Source organism: Taudactylus pleione, unplaced genomic scaffold, assembly GCF_031769625.1.
Source record: "Taudactylus pleione unplaced genomic scaffold, aTauple2 ptg000520l, whole genome shotgun sequence".
NCBI classification, from domain to species: Eukaryota; Metazoa; Chordata; class Amphibia; order Anura; family Myobatrachidae; genus Taudactylus; species Taudactylus pleione.
Genome location: NW_028284922.1, coordinates 10,359,951 through 10,387,449, shown reverse-complemented (window position 1 = coordinate 10,387,449; position 27,499 = coordinate 10,359,951). Strand labels below are relative to the sequence as shown.

At 40.8% G+C, this 27,499-nt stretch overlaps 1 protein-coding gene and 1 pseudogene across 1 annotated transcript in view; one reads left to right on the top strand and one right to left on the bottom strand.

The window, feature by feature from the left end:
• The window catches only part of TAPT1 (transmembrane anterior posterior transformation 1), a 74,787-nt gene that overhangs the window by 27,674 nt on the left and 19,614 nt on the right, over positions 1 to 27,499 (bottom strand). Inside the window, exons 3-8 of the mRNA XM_088450644.1 lie at positions 27,043 to 27,161; positions 24,939 to 25,101; positions 22,361 to 22,496; positions 16,656 to 16,753; positions 13,304 to 13,373; positions 6,642 to 6,722 (exon numbers count right to left, since the gene is read on the bottom strand). Of these exons, the coding sequence (XP_088306770.1) occupies positions 6,642 to 6,722; positions 13,304 to 13,373; positions 16,656 to 16,753; positions 22,361 to 22,496; positions 24,939 to 25,101; positions 27,043 to 27,161 (667 nt within the window). The remainder of the gene's footprint in view (positions 1 to 6,641; positions 6,723 to 13,303; positions 13,374 to 16,655; positions 16,754 to 22,360; positions 22,497 to 24,938; positions 25,102 to 27,042; positions 27,162 to 27,499) is intronic.
• Positions 10,289 to 10,406, top strand: LOC148501359 (5S ribosomal RNA; annotated as a pseudogene).

The window sequence follows — 27,499 nt, the reverse complement described above, 5'->3', positions numbered from 1 at the left end:
GGAGCCTTATACAAACAATCTCCAGGGGTATTCACACAAAAACCCCATAGGGAGAAACCAACGCCTTAAGGGGGTACACTATCTCCAATCTCTTGACACATTGGGCTAAAGAAAGCAAGAAAAATGTAGGTTCTCATTCAAGCCGTACGGAGCCACACTATTTAGCCTGTGGATCCATCTTGCCTCCAGTTGCAGGAGGGATTTCTCTCTATCACCTCCCCTCGGGGATAAGGGAATGTGATCAACAATCTTGTAGGTTAATGTCGCCAGAGAATGATGCAGTTCTTTAAAGTGGCGTGCCACTGGTTGATCTGAGTCACGTCCACTTAAAGCCAATCTAATTGCAGATCGATGTTGGGCCACTCTTTCGCGGAATTGGCAGATGGTTTTACCCACATAATAGAGGCCACAAGGACACTTTATGACATAAATAACGAAGGAGCTCGTACACATCAGGACATATTTGATAAATATTTTGCGGCCTGAATATGGATGGGAAATGTAATGTCCTGTCTCCATATATCGACAGGTAACACAACCCAGGCACTTGTAGCATCCAGGTTTTTTTGTGAGAAAGTTTGTCACATGAGGGTTAGAGAATCCTGTAATGTAATTTCTTACCAAGCAATCTCTGAGGTTAGGACCTCTCCGATAACCCTGCATCAGACTGAAATCTTTCAAACAACGTAGATTAGGGTCACTAGTGACCAATGGCCAGTGCTTTTTTCACTAAGTAGTTAATGTCCTTGCTGGCTGAGTTATAAGTGTTAACAAAAATCATTTTGTTAGAGCATTGTTGTTTAGAAGATCTCTGTAAACATTCATCTCTCGTCATACTTAGAGCTTTATACTTGGATTTAAGGAGTTCTTTCAATATGTACCCTCTGTCGTGAAACTTATGGAGCATACAATCGATTTGCTGTTCTGCATCAGCATCGTTGCTGACTATACGTCGAATACGTAAAAACTGAGAAAAGGGTAAACCTTTTTTAAGTGCGATGGGGTGATGACTTGCTGCATGAAGGAGGGTATTCCTGTCGGTGGGTTTAGTGTACAGGCTAGTTTCTAATGAAGTCCCATTCCAATTGATTTCCACATCCAAAAAATTAATTTTATGGGGATTACTATCAAAGGTGAATTTGATGGTATTGTGCATGGTATTAATATAGGCTGTCCCAAATTCCTCACTTGTACCGCTCCAGATCACAAAAATGTCGTCAATATAACGAACAAATAGCTGTACATGCTCAAAAAAAGCTGAGTTGTCAAAGAATAATTGTTTGTCGATTTTCAGCATGAAAATATTCGCCAATGATGGAGACACGTTGGAACCCATACTGCAACCTTGTAACTGAAGAAAATATTTGCCATCAAAATAGAAATAGTTTCTACTTAGTGTTAGTTTCAACAGTTCTGTAAAAAAAGGAACATGTGGTCCAGTATAGCTGACATTGGAAGACAAATAGTCAGAAACAGCTGACAGGCCTTCCTCATGAGGTATATTCGTATATAAATTTACCACATCTATAGTGCACAGGATAGCAGATGATGGCACATTGGTGAGTTGTTGAAGGCTCTTCAGAAAGGATGTTGTGTCTTTCAGCAAAGTGGGTTCAGCCTGTATTAGCGGTTGGAGGAAAAAATCGAGATATACCGATATTGGGTTGAACAGTGATTCTCGAGCTGAAATTATCGGTCTACCGGGGGGGGAGGCAAGGTTTTTGTGCACCTTCGGCAACGTGTAAAGAAGAGGGACCACAAGATGATCCTGAGACAGTGCTTTCATGGTTTTCTCAGAAATTGTATTGGAGTTTACTGCAGACTGAAGGATATTGTCCAACTCTAGTTTATATATTGATGTCGGATCATGTGATAATTGTTTGTACACATTTGTGTCGCCCAGTTGTCTGTAGATTTCATTACAGTAAGTCACAGTATCTTGTAGTACAATCCCTCCACCTTTGTCCGCCGGGCGAATTGTAATAGACTTGTTTTGACTCAAATTTCTGAGTGCTTCTCGGTGGGTATACAACATATTCTGATGACCAGTATTGGATGACTGTACACTGGATAAAACATCATGATCTACCATCCTGGTGAAACATCGGATCGAGGCATTAGAAGAGTTGGGATCAAATGAGGATTTGGTTCTCAACGGGCCTGAAGGCTCCTGGGGCACATGAGGAGAATCTGAAAAGAATTCTTTAAGCCTAAGTTGTCTACCAAATCTCCATAGATCTACCTTCCAGTCAAAAGGTTTAAATTTATTTGAAGGGACGAAGGACAATCCTTTGTTCAAAACTTCTTTTTCAGCACGGGTTAAAATGTGGCAAGACAAATTGATAACTAAATCCTCCTTTTGTAAGGTCTTTTGCCTTTGATTTTGACCGCCCCTTCGCGTAAAGCGCCTCCTCCAATCCCGCGATTGGCGCGGGTAGTAAGCCCTAAAGGGGGTTTATGGGAGGTAGAATGAGAATGTAGTTCTTGTTCACTTAATGAGGAATTGTTATCACTAGAGGGCTCTGTATCAAAAACCGGGCGTTGAAAGGATTTTGATCTTGGCATATTTCGGTTCCTTGAGGGTGTTTTACCCGTTGCCCAGGGATACACAGACTGTTCATCATAGTCCCTATTTACCTTTGTGAGTTTTTCCTTTTTGAATCTTACTAGATTTTGTTTGTAGGAATCCACTTGTGCATTAAGCTTCTCTAACCATTTAGAGGATTTGTCCTGTATTAGGATACTCTGTTGGGTCTCCTCAAAAACTGTTTTTTGTCTCGAATATTTTCAGTTCCCTGGCTGATTCCTTGATGACCAGAAGGATCAGATCCAGGGAACATTTATTAAGCATAACAGTATAGGGATAGCAGTCAGCGCTCTCAGAGGGGAAAAATTAGTTGTCACTAGCTGCTCACCCAGGAAGTGTCCCTACTTCCTTAACTCAAATAGATAGAAGAAAACCCCAACAAAGACATGGGGGTGGGGGGGGTTGGGTTGAAGCGCTCTGTGGCAGTAGAATATACTGATGAAATAATAGTGTATGTAATCATCTAAACTACATATAAAATATATATATATATATATATATATATATATATATAAATCCTATCTATAGTGTGAAATGTTCTGGATCTTAGGTTTAGACTGTCCTTATGTCTTAGGCAAAACTTAAAGATGATTCCAGGTGGGCAAAAACTTGAGGCTGAGAGTTCAATGCTTATCCTATATGAAGACGACTTACCATAGGTGTGTGTAAATCATCAGTTCATACGCATTACCCCTAATTTGAGCCTTAGGTTGTTCAGCTATAGTGTAAGTCCCTCAATTGTGTCTGGTCAGCAATATCTTTGGGCTGAGTGTTCTTAGAACAAACAAAATGTCAGTCTAAAGTATATAACAGGTCAGCAAAAACTTTAGGCAGAAATGTTCAATGTGCAGGATATTGATGTTGTGCACAGACGCTGTGGGTGCCACCTCCGTCACAGTTGAAAACAACCTCGGGGAATAAGGAACGCAGTATCATGGTATAATTTGACACTATGATGCAGACTGGGTAAAGTGTGAATTACTTACCCAGTTCCAAACGTCTGCTGGTCCAACTCCTCCCTGCGTCCCGATCAGCTGAGTGGATGCGGTGAACAACCCAAAATATGTGGCACAAACACTAACTCAATATGGCTTCTTATAACAAAGATATTTAATGAAAAAATGGATACATAAATAAAATATAAAATCACCCCTAAATTATTAAGAATAGCCACCCAACGGCGGCAAAATTCTACATTATGCCGCCCGATGGTTGGAATATTTCTGAAACGAAATCCACGAGGGATTTTCCTCTCTTTATGATAATCAGAGAGCTTTATACCATGTAATTGGAAATCAATTTCTTTCTTTTTTAGTTTAAAGATAGAAAAATACAAATCCTCCGCTGATTCTGCCCCAGCAGTAGAGGTAAAGGTATCCTTAAAATATAGGCTTTCTGCCTCTGAGTCCGAGAAACTCAATGTATCACCAATAGGTAAATTGAGATTCATAAATCCACTGCCTTCTGCCATACTAACAAACGGTTGTATATGACACTAAAACGTCCACTTGTACAGCAATATACGGTTAATTGCTAATGATACTTTTAATGAACATATAAAAAACCACAAAGTAAACAAGTAGAATACTTGCACTCTGACAGAACTCTGCCATCATCTGCTATCCTGTGCACTATAGATGTGGTAAATTTATATACGAATATACCTCATGAGGAAGGCCTGTCAGCTGTTTCTGACTATTTGGTCTTCTAATGTCAGCTATACTGGACCACATGTTTCTTTTTTTACAGAACTGTTGAAACTAACACTAAAGTAGAAACTATTTCTATTTTGATGGCAAATATTTTCTTCAGTTACAAGGTTGCAGTATGGGTTCCAACGTGTCTCCATCATTGGCGAATATTTTCATGCTGAAAATCGACAAACAATTATTCTTTGACAACTCAGCTTTTTTTGAGCATGTACAGCTATTTGTTCGTTATATTGACGACATTTTTGTGATCTGGAGCGGTACAAGTGAGGAATTTGGGACAGCCTATATTAATACCATGCACAATACCATCAAATTCACCTTTGATAGTAATCCCCATAAAATTAATTTTTTGGATGTGGAAATCAATTGGAATGGGACTTCATTAGAAACTAGCCTGTACACTAAACCCACCGACAGGAATACCCTCCTTCATGCAGCAAGTCATCACCCCATCGCACTTAAAAAAGGTTTACCCTTTTCTCAGTTTTTACGTATTCGACGTATAGTCAGCAACGATGCTGATGCAGAACAGCAAATCGATTGTATGCTCCATAAGTTTCACGACAGAGGGTACATATTGAAAGAACTCCTTAAATCCAAGTATAAAGCTCTAAGTATGACGAGAGATGAATGTTTACAGAGATCTTCTAAACAACAATGCTCTAACAAAATGATTTTTGTTAACACTTATAACTCAGCCAGCAAGGACATTAACTACTTAGTGAAAAAAGCACTGGCCATTGGTCACTAGTGACCCTAATCTACGTTGTTTGAAAGATTTCAGTCTGATGCAGGGTTATCGGAGAGGTCCTAACCTCAGAGATTGCTTGGTAAGAAATGACATTACAGGATTCTCTAACCCTCATGTGACAAACTTTCTCACAAAAAAACCTGGATGCTACAAGTGCCTGGGTTGTGTTACCTGTCGATATATGGAGACAGGACATTACATTTCCCATCCATATTCAGGCCGCAAAATATTTATCAAATATGTCCTGATGTGTACGAGCTCCTTCGTTATTTATGTCATAAAGTGTCCTTGTGGCCTCTATTATGTGGGTAAAACCATCTGCCAATTCCGCGAAAGAGTGGCCCAACATCGATCTGCAATTAGATTGGCTTTAAGTGGACGTGACTCAGATCAACCAGTGGCACGCCACTTTAAAGAACTGCATCATTCTCTGGCGACATTAACCTACAAGATTGTTGATCACATTCCCTTATCCCCGAGGGGAGGTGATAGAGAGAAATCCCTCCTGCAACTGGAGGCAAGATGGATCCACAGGCTAAATAGTGTGGCTCCGTACAGCTTGAATGAGAACCTACATTTTTCTTGCTTTCTTTAGCCCAATGTGTCAAGAGATTGGAGATAGTGTACCCCCTTAAGGCGTTGGTTTCTCCCTATGGGGTTTTTGTGTGAATACCCCTGGAGATTGTTTGTATAAGGCTCTTATCTAACATATATGCTGGTTGGTGTTCATTGTCTGTACTTATGTTCATCCTATGTATATGGGAGTTATTATTATCCTTCTGTAAACATTGTCATAAGTGTATTATATACATGATACCATATTTATAATGTGACAAATGTGGCTGTTATCTATGGTCTTGCTGTATCTGGTGTGAATTCAATGCTGCTTTCCACTCGTTCTCCAAATTGGCTAACAATGCTTATCGGTTGCTATATATATCTGTCCTTCGGTTTTTGTTGGCTGTGTGTGTTTATGTCTTGTACAGCGATTTCTTGCGTCCATGTTTGTTTGTTATTGTTGTCTGTATCACTATGGTAACTTCCGACAGTCCGGTGTTGGATGATGTCGTGCGCTCCGTCCACGTGACATCACGTGACGGATGACGCTGCGCGCTCCGTCCATGCGATGTCGCGTGATGACGTCATTCCTCCCGGCGCCGAGCTCCTGATGGTGCTGCAAGTGGGTGAGTGTTTGGTCTATTTAAGCAGTGTTCTTTCTGTATGTTTTTCACCCTGAGGAAAATCTCTACTAAAGGAGATTGAAACGTTGGCTATACATTCGGGCTGTTTCCCTTTGTTGAATTCTTGAAAGTCCTGTGAGTGCCACCGCTACACTATATATATATATATACACATATATACACATACACAATTATATTGTATTATAATATAATAATATATATATATATATATATATATATATATATACATACACATACACACACACTTAAAAGGTCGTTCTTATTTCAGACCATTTTCATCCTGACAACTTTTATAAAACAATTATGTTACTATTAGTAGCCGTAGCCTATAAGTAGTGCTGTTTATTTTATGGTTCCAGCAACTGTGGATTATCAGGACAGTAACTTACCTGGATTCCAGGAAAACTGCTCCATGTTTCTCAGGCACACAATCAGTAGTAGCACGTAATTTGTGAATCTCTCTTTTATGTCTAGAAAACAACATAGTTATGAAAGGATTTTCTAAAAGCAGGACACTGGCATTGGTGCTTAGCACAGAGTTCTATGGATGGCCACCTCACTATACAGTGCCCACAAAAACAAATCTCTGAAATAACATTAATTTCCAATCTTATTTTTCCTGAGAATCCTTTACTGTATTAGTAACAAATCTTCCAAATGGCCACTAATAAAATATATGACATTCTTAACACCCACAGCCCATCAATCCAGTTGTACTGCTAAAGCAAAATGGTGCAAACTGTGCTATTGATCCACCATTTGTTTTATTACAATCCCCAAAGCACGGACCATCCCTTCCTGCATAGGCATCGCTGATTAAGCCGTGCGGACGTAGCACTCGTTTACCTATAGGCGGACATGGCAGTTGAGAGATGGATGAATAGCATTCCTGTAGGACCTAAGGCTAGATCCGGCCTGATACAGATCATGCAGAGTAATTTGTGTAAATGTTAACTGTGCCACAGGCATATACACCTTATAGGAGGCATACAGATGTGCCCTCATACACTCTGGCAGAAGTCGCGCCAAACAGCCATTCTCATCTGGCTCAGCATGGGCCGAATGTGTTGCCTCAAAATGCGTCTTAGTCACCAACAGATGCGACAAACCGCTACCGGAGACTGCACAGATTTATTTTATAATATACACTTGTATATCTGTGCGCCACAGAGTCTGAATCTGTATATGAAATGCTACGATGCAGCAGCTGCGGCTTTTTTCCATGCCAAGTTCCGTTGTGCTTCATATACAGGTTTTGCACACACATATACAGGTGTCACATATCATATTAATCCGTGCCATCTCCTGAAGCGGTTAGTCTTAGAAAGCCGAGCTGCACAGGACCTGGCGGGATGCAATCGGAAAGCCAGCTGACATTTTACCGACAGCCGGCTTCCCGGCTGTCATATCCCGGCGAGGGTGGAATGCCCGGTGTCTAGATGCAGACGCCGCTCATTTTTCCCCGACGCCGGGAGACCGGTGCCCGGCAACCCGAGGAGGGGGTGGGGGGGGGCTAGGTTTAGGGCTCCCGGGGGGGACTTAGGGTTAAGGCTAGGGGTATACAATCGGGAAGCCGGCTGCTGGATTCCCGACAGCCGGCTTCCCAACTGCTTTATCCCGGCGTGGGATAAATGACCGGCGTCTATATCTAGACGCCTGTCATTTCCCCGACGCCGGGAGTCCGGCATCCCGATCGAAGGGATGCCGGGTGCCGCAAGCGTACAGCTGCGGAGGGGGGTGTGTGTGGTTATCACTTTAATTATTGGATATACTTATCCCTTCCCATTAAGCGTCACTTTTTGTATAATCATTTCACATATTTATTTGTTGTTTTCACAATTAAACATATAAAGCCATACATATTCACTTGTCCCATGCTTCTATAACACTTTTTTATTTTATTATAAACAAATCTTTCACTACATAGACTTTTTGTTTTTGAACACCTTTTTGAGAATTGTTCACTCCAATATATATTTTTTATAACACTGTCATTCACTATAATATGTCTTGAAGAAAGAGATTAGGCTTCTTTACACCTTAGTGTCATTATATATGGTCTGTTTTATTAATTAATTAATGTATTCTTGACTTAACTCTGATACAATAGGACTAACCTAACTCAATATGAATTAACAAATAAATAATCCATGAGTTATTTACCACTAAGTAAAAAACACACTGAGTTATCATCTGCCCACATGGGGCAGACCGGGTGATGTTTATATGTATATTTGATCAAAATCATTTGGTGTCTACAACTAAATGTATTATACCTTTTAATTTTGGCTAATTAGATAATCTTATTCATCCCTTGTATATTCACACACCCTATGCATGACCCATAACGTTGATGCCTTATTACAGCATTAGAATTGCTCACTTTAGGGTTAAAAACTACATGTACCAGCATGCTCCATTTCTTTTGAACATCATTTTACCACTTTTATGCTTTAGAAATCAGTTAAAACTGCCAAAATACTGGGTTATTATATACACATATATTTATTTCTAACAATTAATACCATCTTTTGACAAATAATCATGGGAATGAATGTATTCATTCTTTACTAATATGATCCATTCCTTGTTATGCCTGATATTAGGTTCTGATTAACCAAACCTGTCTTACTCTACACTTAACCAGTTCTGATGTATTTCAGCAGTGATTTACGCTTTGGTTCCATCTCACTGGCACTAAACTACAGATACCAGCATGCTTTGCTGTGTACCTCAATGAGATAGGCTGCCTGGATAAGCCACATGATTGCTTAGACACGTAATCATTGGGCGTGGCTTATTGCCCGGGCAACCGTTCAGCATCCAATGATATCTCCCAGAAGACGGGACCTATGAATATTCACTGCACTTAAGTAGCGGCCACGTGTGACTCAGTACACACGAGGTGAACAAGCCCTCAGTCGGGCGAAACGCGCGTCCTCACATGCCGCATAGTGGGGGAACCTAACAGCCGTCGCATAGCCGATGCATGGATTAGGACTTTGGGCTCCCACCACGATGGGGATGGTATTGTATTAGCCAAGAAGGCCTTATATTTATCTCTAATTCCACATGGGCTCTAATACTGGAGCATGTAAACTGTTTCCTGCTGCATAGATCTTTACTCCCAAACTGTTGGGACGTCTTTCAACTGCAGGAGTTATACTCTATTCAGGGGGGCATAGCACTATGCATATATACTGAGATTGGCAGTTTCATAAATCTTTTCCTTTTATTTGCAGATTAAGCTGTATGCATAACATCTATGTGAATATTATGACACTTGTGATCGCATATGATACATATGTTCCTTAATGAGTAATTTACTAACTGCTGCATTGTAATCTCACTTTCCCTCCTGTGCTCCCGGAATTTCTTTTGGAGCTTATTTTATGTTTTATGTATTTTGTGTATTGTATGTGAATCCCATTCTACTAACGCATTGCACATCCTAACAGCGGATTACTCTGCCATAGGAGTTCATGGGGAAATTGTAATACTGAAACAAGAGGTTCCCTCTAAGATATTTTTGCCTCAGAACAACCTTGGAGCTAATGTTATGCTTCCTTGTACTAATATATGGGAACCTTAATTTATCCATACATACCAATTAACTCTATTATTGTGATAGTTTTATGACATCTTTGACACCCTTGACCAACTGAGAATGTTTATTTTGTGATACTCTATTATTACTCTGAGTGAGTCACATAGGAGATGTCATTTGCACATATGTGTTATATCCAATTACTGCAGATATCCTACTAGGATCAAAAGGCGATTTGTTTGATATATTTTCTTGTTACATTAATTATTTACTAAGATAATACCTATTCTGTCAGAACGGTCTATCTTGACAATGTTGACGCATAAATTACAAGTGTAACAATGAAATTATGCTCATGCGTAAACTTTTTTGGTACACGATTTTTATAATAAAAATGGACTTCTCACTGTACTCGTCCTACATCGATCATTTGGTTACGTCTCTGTTCTGACCTGGGTGGGGGCATTCTACCCTTCCTCATATGACTATTACTACGGCCATACATCACTAAAATGCCCAATCTCGCCTGATCTTGGAAGCTAAAAGGTGTTAGGCCTGGTTAGTACTTGGAGGGGAGACCCCCAGGGAATACCAGGTGCCGTAGATTAAAGAGGAATATTTGGGGACCCCAAGTGTGTCAGTCAGAGCACCACGAACCATACTCTTATTCGTGTATCCTATTTATGGTTAAACACCTTTACCTTTTTTTGATCACGAATACCATACCCATTGGTACGATTATTAATTATTCAGTATTTCGCCAGAGGATCACCTCAGGACCTTATTAGATCCATTTTACATTTATACTCTTATAGTTTTGTTTCTTCTTGGGGAATTCCGGTACCTCACATTTTATTTAAATATATCGAATAAAAGTTATATTTTATTATAGTTTTCTAAGTGTGCCCCAACAACTAGCCCTACTTTCCTCTTTGTTTTTGTATGTATTGTTCTTTGGGCTATGGGAGCACCACCAACAATTTTCTGAATGATCTTATTTGTAAGCAATGATCACGTATGGTTGGTCCTTTGTGGATAATATTGATCGAATTTGAGAAAATCGGCTCTGTGCAGAATCTTCCCTTTCTTCTTGCTGCAGAGGGGGGTTTAGGTTAGGTTTAGGGCACCCGGGGGGGGACTTAGGTTTAGGCACCCCCCCTGGAGGGTTAGGTTAGTTAATACTTACCTTACCACGATCGGGATTTCCAGCGCTGTCGGGCTTCCACTGCCGGGCTCTGCTGTTTTGTCGGGCTGCCGCTGCCGGGATTCAAACCCCCGGCCATGCGGCAGACGGGATATCATACCGATTCCAGGCTAGGGGGAGGGAGGGTTAGGCACCCCCGGGGGGAGGTTAAGGTTAGGCACCCCCCCAGGGGACTTAGGTTTAGGCAGCGGGGAAGCGGGGGGGGGGGGATTAGGGTTAGGCACCCCTAAGGGAGGGATAGAGGAGTAGGTAAGGTTAGTTAATACTTACCTAGGGACGACCGGGATTTCCAGCGCTGTTGGGCTGCTGCTGCCGGGATCTGTTCCAGTGTCGGGCTGCCGCTGCCAGGAATTTCATACCGATTCCGACCGGGCATATTGATGCAAGGTGTATGAGAACACATCTGTATGCTTTGCCCCTGCTACAGATGATCAATTACCTTAAACTAGGTGCATATACTGCCAAAGCAGAGTCAGACACACCTTATGTATTTATGTATGTACAGCATGAATATGGTAATTGAAGGTTCACAGTGGTTATGTTAAAGAATGAAAAATGATCACACTTTAGTAACCTAATGTAGGGAATTACTGGGAATATCATTCTGCTTTCATGTACCTATAGTGTGTGGGGAGGGGGCAGAGAACAATTCTGCACTCTAAGAAATTCCAGTAACATCTGTTACTTTTATAGAACCATGTAATATGGAGAAGTGTACAGATCGGAGAAGGCTGTGCACAGCTTATGAGATAGAAGGGGAGGTGTGTAGGCAGATTCTGAAAAGTAATTAGCTGTGTGAAAAATAGTAGAGAACTAATAGAAATATTTAAGCATTGGCCAACTCCGACTGTACAAAGGCCAAATAGAGCTGACCACACACACACTCATATCAGGAGACAGACTAACATCATTCAAAAAATATATTTTGGATCATTATACGGTATGTACATAGATGTGGCTGGCAGATAAGCATCGTGAGCTGCTGTGTCCAGTCATATTCGCAAGAGTTAGCATTATTGCCTCACAGCACCAAGGTTATGGGTTTGATGCCCGCTATGGCCCTAACTGTGTGGGGTTTCTATATTCTCCCCATGCTTATGTGGATTTCCTCCAAGTGCCCCGATTTTCTCCCACTATCCAAAAATATACTGGTAGGTTAATTGGTTCAGGTGTGACCATGTAGTAAGGAATATAGAATATAAGCTCCACTGGGGCAGTGACTGATGTGAATGTTCATATACGCTCTGTAATGCGCTGCGGAATATGTGTGGGCTATACAAATAACTAGTAATAAATAAGAGACTTGTTTGGTCCAACCTCTCTTGCCCAAGCAACTAACAGCTGGACCTGTCCAATCTAAGCCTCCATGATGAGACAGAGTTATAAGGTAATGTTTGTAGGGCTGCCATCCAGAGAAAGAGGCTGATACGCAGTACTAATGATTTACAGTAGGAAGCACAGTTTTGTAGCAAATATATAAAATCAATAAAAAAAACAAAAAACTATAGTATGAGAAATAACAGAAGGCTAATTAGTGGACATAAGTAAACCCACGATAGAGCATATTAGGAAATTAGGGCAGCAATATAATTAGGAGGAGGTCGCCCTTCAAGATCTTTGAATACTAAAAGACTAAGTAGTCCTTACTCTCTACCAAAAAAAAAAAGATAGGTGGAAGAACGGATTGTGAAAGCCATGAATAGGGTTATATGCATTTATGACCGTTGCTGTGTATGGAGTCAGTGCATGGATGGACAAGGTGTCAGGAGTATATAAAATTTAAATTGTGCAATCGTCGAATATCGAATATAGATTATATGACCTCATACACATTTGCTCTCAGCATCATATGGCACAAGACGCCTGGCTTAGAGGACCTTTGTACTTTTTCCTAAATTTAGCTTCTTATTTGCATCATGGCCACATACAAAATCACTTTGTGTCCTAGGCATCGGATTAGTATTTATGTCACCATGGCATTGGTATTAAGTCACTGATTAAGCACAACGATACATGGCGTGATGCATAGTAAGGGTCACTCATATCCACCCTCCACCTTGTTATTCTGGTTATCATCTGAGTCGCACACAGCAGCTGCATGCAATGCCAGCACCAGTGCCCAGGGTACCCGTGCATTGTACTTTTGTTGCATAAGCAATAGGAATTAGACACAAATAGTGTGAGAAAAGTGTGTGGCTAGACATGGTGCACATTGATTTGAGGATAGGTGTATGAGGACGCATCCGCACCACCCACAGTAACACACAACATAGAAGTTTATTTAAATTGAAGCCACGTACCGCTGTTTGACATTTGGAAAAGATTGTTCTTCTCAAACTTCTTGAAAACACTCCCCTTTATTTCAACAAACTGAAAATTCAATAACAGTTTAATGTAGAAAAGCAGATGAGCAATGTTATACTCTTATATGTAGTTCATTAGGGCTATATTTTCTGAGATTAAGGAAAGACACAAAGCTAATATGGAAATCAGTCAGCAGTTACCAAAGACACAAGCAAAGTTACAAGATATTTAAAGACAAGCATCAGAATTCTTATATGTACTGTGCACTGAACCATAGGAGGAACATGAGGGAGCACAAATCTCACACCACCTCCACACCTTTCATGCAAATACATTGCTTAATTGTAGAAATTAATTTACGAAGCACAAAACTCCGCATAAACAATGTAAAATGCATATTGGCTGATTTGTGCAAGTGCACCAACATTTCCACCAACGTGCATAGGTTTGCAGAGCAAGAAGGTGGCTTTTGTAGAATAGCAGAAGTTTGTACAAGATGTAGGGAGGAGGTGGGGGTAAGTGAAATAAGTGAAATGCAAAAACATGGCTTCCTTTTAGAGTGCGCAATTACGGAAATGAGAAAAAAGGGGTGCAGGGAAGTTTTTTGTTTTTGTTTGTGTAGTCATTGTATGTTGCTGTGCATTGGGTGCCATTTCCAATCTGCAAAATGACTTACATTATGCATGGGCTCAAGGTGACTGTTTTCAGGTGTCATCCTACAAATCTCACAGGACTCACCCTGCACCTTGCTAGAACAATGTTATAACGCTTCACAGACACTAGTCAAGAGAGTCACAAGGTCTCCTCACAAATGATTCATTTAAAACATAAATGCTGTAAACCAAGCAGTATTTTGGGGAACACTAAAAGAGTTTTATTTAATTAAGGTGGGAGGTAGGTTTAAATTATTATTATTATTATCATTTATTTATATGGCGCCACAAGTGTTCCGCAGCGCCTTACAAAGTACATAGACAAAAAAGTAACCATTGACTTACAATACAATACAATGCAGGACATGGATAAACATTGCTATATTAGTGACATTAATGCCCGCATAAGCAGCCAAGTGTTAGTTGCCCTAGTGGCTAGTAAGAGATAAATTAAATTACAGTAGGGAGAAGCACAAGAGGGTAGAGGGCCCTGCTCGAAAGAGCTTACATTCTTTAAGGGAGGGGAAGACAAACAGGAGTGACAACTGATAGGGTGGGCGGGGAGAAAGGAAGATGTAGCAGCAAGTTAGGATGAGAGCTGGAAGGTTTTAATGAAGTAGTGGGTCTTAAGAGCTCGTTTGAAAGATGGTAGAGGTGCAGAGTCTGATGGGGAGAGGGAGAGAGTTCCAAAGGTGAGGAGCAGCACGGGGCAAAGTCTTGGAGGCGGGAGTGGGAGGAAGTAATCAATTGGCATGAAAGGCGACGTGTATTAAGTGAACGAAGAGGGCGGACAGAATAGTGAAGGGAGATGAGATCAGAGATGTAAATGGGAGAGGAATGGGTGAGGGCTTTGTAAGTGAGTGTGAGAGCCTTGAATTGGGTTCTGAAAGGGAATGGGAGCCAGTGGAGGGCTTGCAAAAGAGGGGAGGCAGATGTAGAGCGTTTGGAGAGGAAGATGAGCCGAGCAGCAGCATTGAGCACAGACTGGAGAGGAGAGAGATGGGATTTGAGGAGGCCAGCTGGGAGAAGGTTACAGTAGTCCAATCTGGACATGACCAGTGAATGTACAAGGGTTTTGGTAGCATCCTGGGAGAGAAAGGGTAAAGACCTAGGTGTATGTCTAGTTTACAGAGGAGTCTCCCGAGAAAAAAGTGTAGCACCCTGATGTTCTGGGAAAGGTTCAAAGGAGCAAACCAAGCTCGCCTTGCACAATTAGGGAGAACATATATTATGCTGAACAACAGGAGTTTAATTTAATAGATTGATCAGTAGACAAAACTACCGACTGTCCCCCGTACTGAGAGCCCTGTTGCCAATGTGCACTGCTAGCCCTCAATGCACTGACGCACTATGTAAAAATTATGGGTTTGCCAGAAATTGTTGCCCAGGGAGCCAGTTTGTCTACAAAATGTCCTACTGCTAGTTATTAAGCTTATTAAATGGTGTTCATGTATTTCCAGTACAGGGGAACTGAGAAAAGATGATTAAACTATTAAATATATAAAGTATGGTGGCACAAGACCCACCTGGTCTGTGGCTTAAGTTTAAGCTTAATAGATGGACCTCTGAAGAAATAAATGTTTCTCTGGTAAAATGTGAATAAACGAGATAGCTTGTACAGGAGTCCTGCAGTAATGCATAATAAAACTTATTCAAAACAGAATTCAGAAGACAGTAGAGGTATGCAAGACAGCAATGATGACATATACAGTAAAAAAAAAAAAAAAAACCCTCATAAAACGGTTTTATTACAGCTGGCAGAATATGTACAACTTGGCTAGAAAATCACTTCAAAGTGCTAACTATTAAGTAGACAATAACTCTCAATACCCTTGAAGTACAAAAAAAATAAAAAATACAAAATAAAAATCGGCGAGACCAGTCAGCTTGGCCCATCTGCCTGAACTAGTCACATGTAGTCTGCATTGGAAATCTCTAGAGATCCAGTACTTGGACCAAACACGCGGGTCCCAATTAGTATGGTCGGAGAGTGACCACACAAAACACAGTCTGATCCCAGTCAGCCAGACACAATTTCCAGATGATGCTCAGGAATGGAGGCCGCTTTGGTCTCATACATAATTACCTAACTGTATGCCAGGATTACAGCATGTACGGCCACATTAATGGTTTCTAAGAAGAAAGCCAAGTTTCAAATTGCTTAAGTGCAGGTGTCCTATCCCTGGCAAGTGCATTAGCTACAAACTTATTTCTGGAAAGGGATAAATCCACACTATATAGTCTATGTATAGATACAGACACAATATGTCATCACACATTCCTTTTTATTCCTGCCTTTCAAAAGGCACAGACCCAAGAAACAAAATTGAAACTGAATTTTTAAATGTTGTCGTTCGTAATGTCACACATTTCAGGCTGGGCAGCTCAAAGATTTCTACTGTGTTAGCCTCTGTAGTGAGTGATTATTTCAGATATAACCACAGGGACATAATGACATTTTTTGTTGTTTTTTTTTCTCCCTTTTATCTGTATTTTTATTACAATTATAGCTCTGTGGATACCACTGTAATAAGGACTAAAATTTAAGGGAAAACCATTAGAAAATGAAGAAGTTCAAATCTGGCACAAAATTAGTAGCAGATGGCAATAAATACACAAATGTTAACAATATGTGGATTTAGGAAAGAAAAACAAACCACATACCGCATTGGTGAACATCAGGGCAGGCACTTACATTGTTAGACATCATGATGGTGAGAAGAGACTTGTTGTGCGAGTTGAAAGCCACATTCAGGGTGGTCGCTTGCACTAGTATGAGGATGGCGTGTAAAACTTGTGGGCCATTAAGGAAGTTATACATGTACATTCCCAGTAAATGGCTTACATTGTAGCCAGAGCACCTTCTCGAATCCTGCAAGTAAAGTGAACAGTCACCTACACCCCCTATTGGTGGGATGACACAATACTCTACTAACCTGCGACAGGACTATACAAAGGGAATTCAATGATAAATTTAAAATTATTGGTTTAATACACAAGATGGCGGCTTCCGGGATCGGTATGAAATACCGCTGGACCTATGTCCGGCGGTACAAATCCCGACGCCGGAAGACCGGCAGCAGTGAAGATCCCGACCGCTAAATAGGTAAGTATTTACTAACTCTGCTCCCCCCCCCCTCTACCCCTAACCCTCCTTTTGGGGTGCCTAACCCTAACCTCCCTCTCTAGTGCCTAACCCCCCCTTCTCCGCAGCCTAGACATAGGCCTCCCGGGGGTGGGGGTGCCTAACCCTAACCCCCCCTTCCCCTAGCCTATACCCAAGTCTCCTGGGGGGGTGCCTAATCCTAAGGCCGCACGGGAGCCCTAAAACCTAACCCTCCCCCCCCCCGCGCGGCTGTCCGCGCCCGGCTTACCACCGTTTGGTATGCTGGGCGTTGGGCTCCCGGCGTAGGTCTAATGACAGGCGTCTGGATTTCGACGCCTGTCATTAGTACCTTGCCAGGATTTGACAGTCGGGAAGCCGGCGGTCGCCATTTCGACCGTCTGCTTCCTGACTGCATCCCCTGCTTCCATTGTGCTTAGGCAACAGGAGCACTTTTAACATGAAAGAGCGCAATCATTACTAAATCACCCCCACCCATAAAAAAATATACACATTATATAGAGCCTTTTAATATACTGGGCCGGATTCAGTGGTGGACGTAGTGTCCATTTTGGTAGCAAGCAGACGATGTTTTCAGTCTGTGCGTGCATCAGAATCGCACGGTGCATGTGCCCCGATGTTGAACGCCAGGCGACTCAGAGAGAGACACAATTTCAGTAAACGATCCAGGGTGGTAACAGGGTGGTGGCTAGCTAGACACAGGTGTGGCACGGCCAGTGACGCAATCTTTTTTCAGTTGCACCAGCAATCATGTTCCAATGGACATTCTGAGCAACCATAGGGCTGCTCTAATGTCTCATGCTCTGATGGTCGTCCGATGGTGCAACTTATTATGCAAAGCGGCAGATTTGAGTTGGGAGTCTCTATTCTATCGCCACAGTCGATGGTATTCGTACAAAGACGCAGTCGTGCTGCACAAAAAACGCAGTCGTGGCTGCAATACCGTCCACATATGAATCAGGCCTGATTCACTACGGATCCCTATAGCGATCACGGCTGCAATTACGTACACAGGTCTGCTGCAAAAATATGCTAATGACTGCAATCACAAAACTGTTGCACAGCCAGCATAGAGACACCACCTACCACTATCTCACATCCGTAATACCTTGCAGTCCTGCGTATACATCGGTAACATCCGCCCCGCACGCACAATTACAGCAGGTCTGACCTTACTCAGAAATTGTTAACCTCATTGCACGCAGTGAGTACTCAAGCACGATCATGCAACGGTGTAAAACGGACAGACACGCTTGCGTTTCTCCGACCACTCCCCTGTCACCACCCCCAAACGCCGACGTCCCTTCCCTCAGTCTGTGATGGCTTTGTATCTGTATAAGTGATGGCGGTGCGATCGCAATGCTAACTCATGCACGCACACTGCGGGGACTACGTATGCGCAGTACACACTATTAGCCAATCTGCGTATGCTGTTGCAGTTGCGATCCGTAATGATTCAGGTCCTATATCAGCGTTACCCCGTGAAAAAGAGGATAGGCTTCAAATCATGGAATGATCAGCACATCCCCCAGACTTAAACCTAATTGAGCTGGTTTAGGCTGAACTGGACAGAAGGGTGAAAGCAAAGCAACTACAAGTGCGGCACTCTTGTAGGAGCTTCTGCAGCTTGTTGGAAGAACACCTGAACAACATTTGATTGCCAGCAGTGTGTTCAGCGGTTATATCTGCAACAGGAGGCTACTTTGAAGAGCCAAAAGTATTGATACAAATTTGGCAAATAAAATATTTCTATGATTTATTTCTTATTTTCAATTGTTTATTTTTTAACCTGAAGCTGCGGAAATATCAATAAAAAAGGTAAAAATAGGGGTGTTCTTAAGCTTTTGACAGAGTGTGAGTGTGTGTATAATTATCTCTGGGTTCTGGGATGATTTCTTACTTCTGATTGCTCAGGTTACTGCTGTACACATACCTAAAGACCCACTGCCTATTCTTTTGCACCCACCTATTATAGCTGTAGCTAAACCTTCCAATAAACTCATCCGTCATATAATTAATGTAGCCAATCTTCAAATAGCCAGCAACTGGAAACAAACTCTACAGCCGTCTAGGAATGCCGTTATTACCAGGATTTGGCACACTACATCTATGGAATATATTACAAATCTCCATTATACAGTTTCTGCTTTTCATATAGTGTGGGACCCCTGGTACGAATATAACAATAGTAACCCACCTGGCACCATCTAACTCCCCCATCTACAGGTTTTATTATTTGGTTCTCCAGTGTGTTCTCTCATACTACACTTTACCTAACATTCCAGTGTTGCCATGATTGCTCCCCTTCCCTTCTTACCTCCCTTCCTTGGTTCACTGTGCTATTTATCATCCCATAAAAAAAAAAAAAAAAAAAAAAAACACACACACACACACACACACACACACACACACACACACACACACACACACAAGCAATTGATTGCAGCAATCGTGCAATTTGCAATCGATTGTGTATAAAAATCTTTCCCTTTTTCAATTGATTGCAAATTGCACGATTGCTGATGTATGGGGGCCTTAAAACACTCATCAGCTCCTTTTGTTTTTTTTCCTTTTACTCAGCAAATCATGGTCTCCATCTGTTAAAAAAAACTCAGCATTGCCGTCTACTGGCTATCTGGGGTCATGTCCTTTATTAGCTTATTCTTGTTTTTCGACTGTGTCGGTTTTCTTCTGTATGCTCCATATTGCATACCCCTACTCATAGCACCTTTCACGTACAGCCTTGGAAAAAAGTTGTGAGAATGGCACAAGTATTGGTTTTCACAAAGTTTGCTGCTTCAGTGTTTTTAGACCTTTTTGTCAGATGTTACTATGGTATAGTGAAGTAAAATTACAAGCATTTCATAAGTGTCAAAGGCTTTTATTGACAATTACATTAAGTTTATGCAGAGAATCAATATTTGCAGTATTGACCCTTCTTTTTCAAGACCTCTGCAATTCACCCTGGCATGCTGTCAATCACCTTCTGGGCCACATACTGACTGATGGCCGCCCATTCTTGTCTAATCAATGCTTGGAGTTTGTCAGCATTTGTGGGTTTTTGTTTGTCCACCCACTTCTTGAGGATTGACGACAAGTTATCAGTGGGATTAAGGTCTGGGGAGTTTCCTGGCTATGGACCCACAATTTCAATGTTTTGTTCCCCGAGCCACTTAGTTATCACTTTTGCCTTATGGCAAGGTTGTCCATCATGCTAGAAAAGGCATTGTTCGTCACCAAACTGTTCTTGGATGGTTGGGAGAAGTTGCTCTTGGAGGATGTTTTGGTACCATTCTTTATCCATGGCTGTGTTCTTAGGCAAAATTGTGAGTGATCCCACTCCCTTGGCTGAGAAGCAACCCCACACATGAATGGTCTCAGGATGCTTTACTGTTGGCATGACACAGGATGAAGATTTTTGGAGGATAGCCTGGTGTCAAGAAGGGCAGCAAAGAAGCCACTTCTAAAAACACTGAAGCAACAAACTTTGTGAAAACCAATACTTGTGTCATCCTCAAAACTTTTGGCCATGGCTGTATATTTAATGATGTGTTTGACCTCTTCTGTTTAATGCTAATACAAATAAAAAGTAAAAAATATTATATAAAGATATACATATATATGTACAAAACAATTACTTCAAGGGCGCTACAACACACTTAATAATACAGACAATTCTTATATTCTTCGTAAATAACAATCCCTTCAGGGTTTATAGGCTCCAGTTATTTCTGTTTTGTGAATGTAGATAACAACTTTCGTGCTCGCTTTTCAGAGCTGATCGGAGAGTTCATATGACAAAACTTGTTTTAACGTCCTTCTTGAGGTTCTATAATATACCCTCATACCAGAAAAACACCCAAGATAGGCCCAAAGGCCAACATTAATACAATGTAAAACAATCTTTAGTAAAAAATTCGTAAATTCAGATAGATAAATGTATAAATATGTTAATACATCAACATCTTTTATACAGATAAAAATAGATTTTCCACACCTTACAAATGAATGAAGGTTTATAACATAATGTCCACCATTAGTGTAAACCCTACGCGTTTCGTCTTACGTCAAGACTTCATCAGGGGTAGATCTCGAAATACATATATTTAAGGATATAGTATGACAGTGATCAGAACGGCTCTTGGAATCAATAATTAACCTCACACTCGTTGTACATATTGAGATAAATCAGATCTTTAGATCATCAACATTAGGTTATACAACACTTTTTAGGTCCTTCTTCCTCTCAATCCCACTGCCACAATCTTTTGTGGCAGTGGGATTGAGAGGAAGAAGGACCTAAAAAGTGTTGTATAACCTAATGTTGATGATCTAAAGATCTGATTTATCTCAATATGTACAACGAGTGTGAGGTTAATTATTGATTCCAAGAGCCGTTCTGATCACTGTCATACTATATCCTTAAATATATGTATTTCGAGATCTACCCCTGATGAAGTCTTGACGTAAGACGAAACGCGTAGGGTTTACACTAATGGTGGACATTATGTTATAAACCTTCATTCATTTGTAAGGTGTGGAAAATCTATTTTTATCTGTATAAAAGATGTTGATGTATTAACATATTTATACATTTATCTATCTGAATTTGCGAATTTTTTAATAAAGATTGTTTTACATTGTATTAATGTTGGCCTTTGGGCCTATCTTGGGTGTTTTTCTGGTATGAGGGTATCTTATAGAACCTCAAGAAGGACGTTAAAACAAGTTTTGTCATATGAACTCTCCGATCAGCTCTGAAAAGCGAGCACGAAAGTTGTTATCTACATTCACAAAACAGAAATAACTGGAGCCTATAAACCCTGAAGGGATTGTTATTTACGAAGAATATAAGAATTGTCTATATTATTAAGTGTGTTGTAGCGCCCTTGAAGTAATTGTTTTGTATTTATGTGTTGGTCCTACTAACAGAGGACTTACTGAAAGGAGCGGCTGTTTTTAATATAGCGCAGGTTGGTTTTGGTTGTATACATATATATGTATTTACTTTTATGTAGATGCTCATCCTGGGATCAAACAAACCACTTTTTCTTTTAAAATATACTGTAAATGAATAATTCTTTAATCTAGTGCTAGTAAGTTTTGGACCCATCGTACGGCAGGTTCAGGTCTGCCTCCGGACTATGTTTTGCGCTATGGTCTGTATTGTCTGTCGTGGCAGTCTCAGGACAGACCATAGCACATTAATACATAGATGCGTAACCACACTTTTCCTAACGGAGGCCAACTGTACAGATGTATGATTTCAAGGATACAGACATATAACACAGCCATGAAGAAATGAGGGATAACGCCAAGGTGGGCTCTCTTACTCTCCTTGGGTTCCGTGGCTGTCCAATACAGAGCATCCAAAATGTCTTGACCAAAAGATGAAAAGAGGCGATCAGCAACCTGTAAACAGCACACGATAAAAGTAATGAGATTGTAGTAAAGAGGAGGCCACTGGAGAGACGATAAACCATCCTGCTGTATCAATCTGGGCTTAACGCAATGAGGTTACATCCGATTGTACAAGGTTCTTATCAGCGCACCCACTGAGATGTCTAAAGAACATACTGCAAGTCTAAGGTGCCGCCAATGAAGACTTTTACAGTATAATAAACAAGGCTTCATAAATACACCATTTCAGATCATCAACCTGCAGTGTTTTATATAGGAATTCATACATGTACTTATTTAGATACAGAGCTTATAATAGTAAGCAGCACGAATGTATTAAAATGAAACCTACCGCAAAATCTAAACAAATGCATGAGCTGCTTAATTGCGCATAAGTGGTTTCATTTAGGTCTTCAATTACTAATCAAGGTTTACAGTCAATTACAAGGTCCCTATGTGTGAAAGCCATTAGGTTGCAGGCTCTATCAGTTTTCAGTCTACAGCAAACCATTGTACGGTATAAAACATGGTGGGATCTGTAATCTGAAACACTTGTGATTTAGTTCTGTAGATGAGGTTTTAGAAATATCCCTGCACTCTGCAACCCTTTTCTCATCACCTTGTATATCTGTGCTTCTCATGGTTAAATACCTCTGTGCATGACATTACCAGTAAGTAGTAACAATTACTTTTTTTTTTTTTATTTCTTTTCAGAACCTTCTGAATACTGGACTATGGACAAAAGAGCCAATACCTGCACTTTTTAGAACTTCCATGCTAAGGACAAGTGTGACTTATCCTCAGCATGTACATTAAATATGCTGAAGAGAGCTCCCACTTGTCTTCTGCACTGCAGCACTCTAAATTACTGAAAACTTATTCACCATAAAGTCCGCCATTAATTACTAGTGGAGAAAAGTGGGGGAGGAGGCAGCACTTTAATTAAGGTGGTGGGGCTTACCCTACACAATATTCAGTACAAGAAAGCCTAGCACCAACATACATCATGGCACCCTTGTTTAAGAAAGGGAAGTCCGAACTTTCAAACTACAGTATGTGACTCCTTAGAAGTTATTTCTGAAAGTCACTGTGATCGCCAAATAAAATAACCCTACACTGCAGAAAACGAACAAGTCAAGGAATGGAGTATTATCTCTCCCATTTAAAAGAGGGGTGTAACCTATTTTAAATAATATGGCCCTTACCGACTATTGTATTTTCTCAGAGAAGGGGGAGGGCACGTAAAGTGTCTCATCTCCCCCAGATTGGCACACACACGTTTGGGAACAACTATTTTTCAGGGATAAGGTGGGACTGTTTCTAGTAACGATATTTCCTCCATCCTAGGTCAAATAAAAATAGCCGCCCCTCCATTTGGTGCAGACTGTTTTCTAGTTTTCAAAATGACTTGTTGGGCTATTATATCTACACATGGTATATATTTCATAGATGAGGCAGTAGAGAGAGATCAGTGATATAAAGCCCAGTACAGCAGTATTTGTCCTCTGTTGTGAAAACAAAGTTTTGTTCAAAACAGGGGAAATAAATAGCTGGAAATGTGTTGTTACGAATGAATATACATTTGGATGAGTCAGAGGCGTAGGTTTGGCGCACTGACTCCACAGCCCTGGCCAGCGCTCAGCTTCCACGCTGTTTGCCTTCATTATTTTGCTTTGTTTTTGTGCTTTAACTGTAATGAGGTTACCAAATCCCCTCCCCGACCAATAGTACATTGGTGGAAGTCCCCTCACCATGGCCACTCCCCATTCGCTTTCTGAGGATTAATAAGCTAGTAAGAAAACGAACTTCGAATGAAGACGTTTACGTAACCATGAGATTTATACATTAATCTGACCTGAGCACCAAGGGACAGATGTATAAATTATGTTCCTCCATGCATCAGTAATTAGATTAAGGGAAGCAGACAGAAACACATGTCCGCTGTCTTTATACAATCTGTTTCCTGCGTGACAACTGCCTTCTAGAAATATGTTTTTCATAATTAACATGATATTTGCATGCTATGTTTATCATGCACCGTGCTTATCTTTGACATATGTATTCTTAATTTGACCAATTTCTTACTCGTGCCAATAGTGTTGTAAGGGTTTATAAAATATATTATAAATATATATATATATATGCGCAAGACAGTTCTATGCTAAACTTATGGACAGCTGACAAACACCTTTGACCAGTCAGCATTCAAAAGTTATCAAGGTGGCTATTTTCCACAACCCTATTTATCGAGCTCTCACATAGAACTGAAACCCTCTGCTGATCACCCTCAGCCACCTCCTGCATTTCCAGCAGGTGTTCCCTTCCTTACCAGCCTACAGCAAAGTTGTGCGGTGTCTGCTTTAGGACACTCAGTGCCCAGTGAGGCTGTGAAGCCTCAAAATGGTAAATACTTTAGAATGTACAGAGCTAGAAATATACGTTACTAGTATTTACCTCCAGCATATTGTAGATGATGTAAAGCTTGATGACAGACTGCCCTCTTATGAGGTGGTACATCATGGAGTAGTCAACATAGTGCATCATGAAATAGCATATGACCAGTATCACACCCTTCAGAATGTCACAGACCTGAGCCGGCTGCAGCAGACGGCCATCACTGGAAACACAACACTACGTTAGATTGCAAAATAAGAAATCTATATAAATAAATCACTTTCAACAGCTCTACTTCTGAAAATGCAAAATTCACTGCCTAAAGAATCAAAAGTTTAAAGAAATAAAATTAGATCATTCTTAAATTTCTTCTTTAAACTGTTTTGGTACTGGCTGAATGTAGCACAGACATCTTGCATATATTTAGAGTGACCAGGAGATAGCGCCACCTAGTGCCATTCTGTAGTAACACAGATGGTTGCACACACAATTATAGTTGGAGACAATATAATGGTAGCACAAAAAAGGACAGATTACTGGTCGCTGTCCAGCAGAGGCATCTGCACCAATAACGGCTGCTATATATGATGTATAGAGAGGAGCAGTGTCCAAGATTATGATAGTATTCCTGAACAAAGTAAGGTTGGATTGCAGTGATGAGAATGTAGTCTATTTTGCCAGCAGTGTTGTAATGCAGGTTTTCCTTTCTGGGGACAATCAGAGATGGACACTGCACGCATCAATAAGCGCGTGGTGAATGAGAAATGTGCGGGTTTGACAAAAAATGTAAATAATTAAAGAATAAAAGGACTTGAAAGAAGTTGCAGAAGTGAGACGTGCTTACATTACCCTGTCTGTGTTATTCATGTAACGTCAGCATGACAAGGATTGCTGTGACACTGGCACCACTATACAGCTACGGCCTGCTGTAACATAAGCACACTATTTCTTTCATTACAGTGTGTTTAGATAAAAAGCAGCCAATACTCTGAGCAGGATTACACATTCCAATGGCTGAAGAACACATAATACAGGCTGAGACTCCCATATCCAAAATGCTTGGGACCAGGGGTATTTTGGATAACGGAATATTCCGGATTTTGGAATATTTGCATATCATAATGAGATATCTTGGGAATGGGACCCCAATATACACACAGAAAGCATTTATATGTTATATACACCTTATACACACAGCCTGCAGGTCATTCTATACAATATTTTCAATAATTTTGTGACTCAAGCAAAGTTTGTGTACATACATGAAATTCATTTATGTTTCATATACACACGGCCTGAAGGTAATTTTATACAATATTTGTAATAATTTGTGCCTTAGACAAAGTTTGTGTACCTTGAACCATCAAAAATCAAAGGTTTCATTAGCTCAGTCATGCCAAAAGTCTTCCGTATTTCAGAATATTTAGATATGGGAGACTCAACCTGTACTAAGATACCACAGACTAATCTAATGACGTCAGTGCTGAGCACAATGTATGCATGCACAAACACAAACCCAACGGGATGCAGTGAGACTGTCAGTGGTCATGATGTGACACACTCTATATGGGGTACACTGAAATTCTGACGCCATTATCACATCACACTTGTAATGCTGCTAAGCGCATTTTAAAGGGGACAGCATTACGACTGTAAACATGCTCCTTTACCAGAAAATGTAAACTTATGTCGGCCCTTTGAAAATGCATTTACCAGCATTACAAGTGTGTCGCCATAACGGCGCATGTCAGTGTCCACATAACCACGGGCAGCATCATCACTGTCAAACAATCGTATTGAACCCAACCAAACTACAACAGGTTTAGCATAAGGAAGTTCTTATGTCATGGTGGCTACCTAGCTATTACATTGTGACTGCAGAACATTTTTAAAATGAACAAATTTGAAAGTGGGAGCTGCATTATAAAGTGCACCATCAGCTAAACCCAGTGGACACAACCTAATTATGGACTGAACCTACATTCAGGAAGCCTATTAATTTACTGGGAGCTTATGATATCACTGAGACAAGAGGCACAGCCTGCAACGTATGACGCAGCAGGTACACATTAATCATTAGCAGAACTGTGTGCATCATGTCTTCTGTTAAATAAAAATGCCAGAAGAACCAGTAAAGGTGAGGCTGTCTGTAACTGCATCTTACCTTAAACCACAACAAGGCAGAGTAATGAACCTGATAAAGGCCAGGAGAACTCTCAGTGGGAGCAACGTGAATACATAAAGGAAAGCATCCAGGCACAGGAAGAACCCAAAGAACATCAGCTGGAAGACAAGGGTGGAGGAGAAGCAATTAGTTTTTATAGCCATTGTGTGACTGCGAATGATAAATTGGTGTGCCCCTTCCAATTCCTTATGGCAGAGGTTCCCAAACTAGGTCATCAAGGCATCCCAACAGTCCAGGTTTTAAGGATATCCATGCTTGACTACAGGTGACTATTAGTACCTCAGTCAATTTGATTTTACCGCCTGTGATAAACCATGGATATCCCTAAAACCTGAATGGTGTGCCTTGAGGAGTGCATCTGGGAACCTCTGCCTTATAGAGATAAGCGAGACATCATAGCATTTCAGACACTTATAAGTAAAACACTTTCTTTATA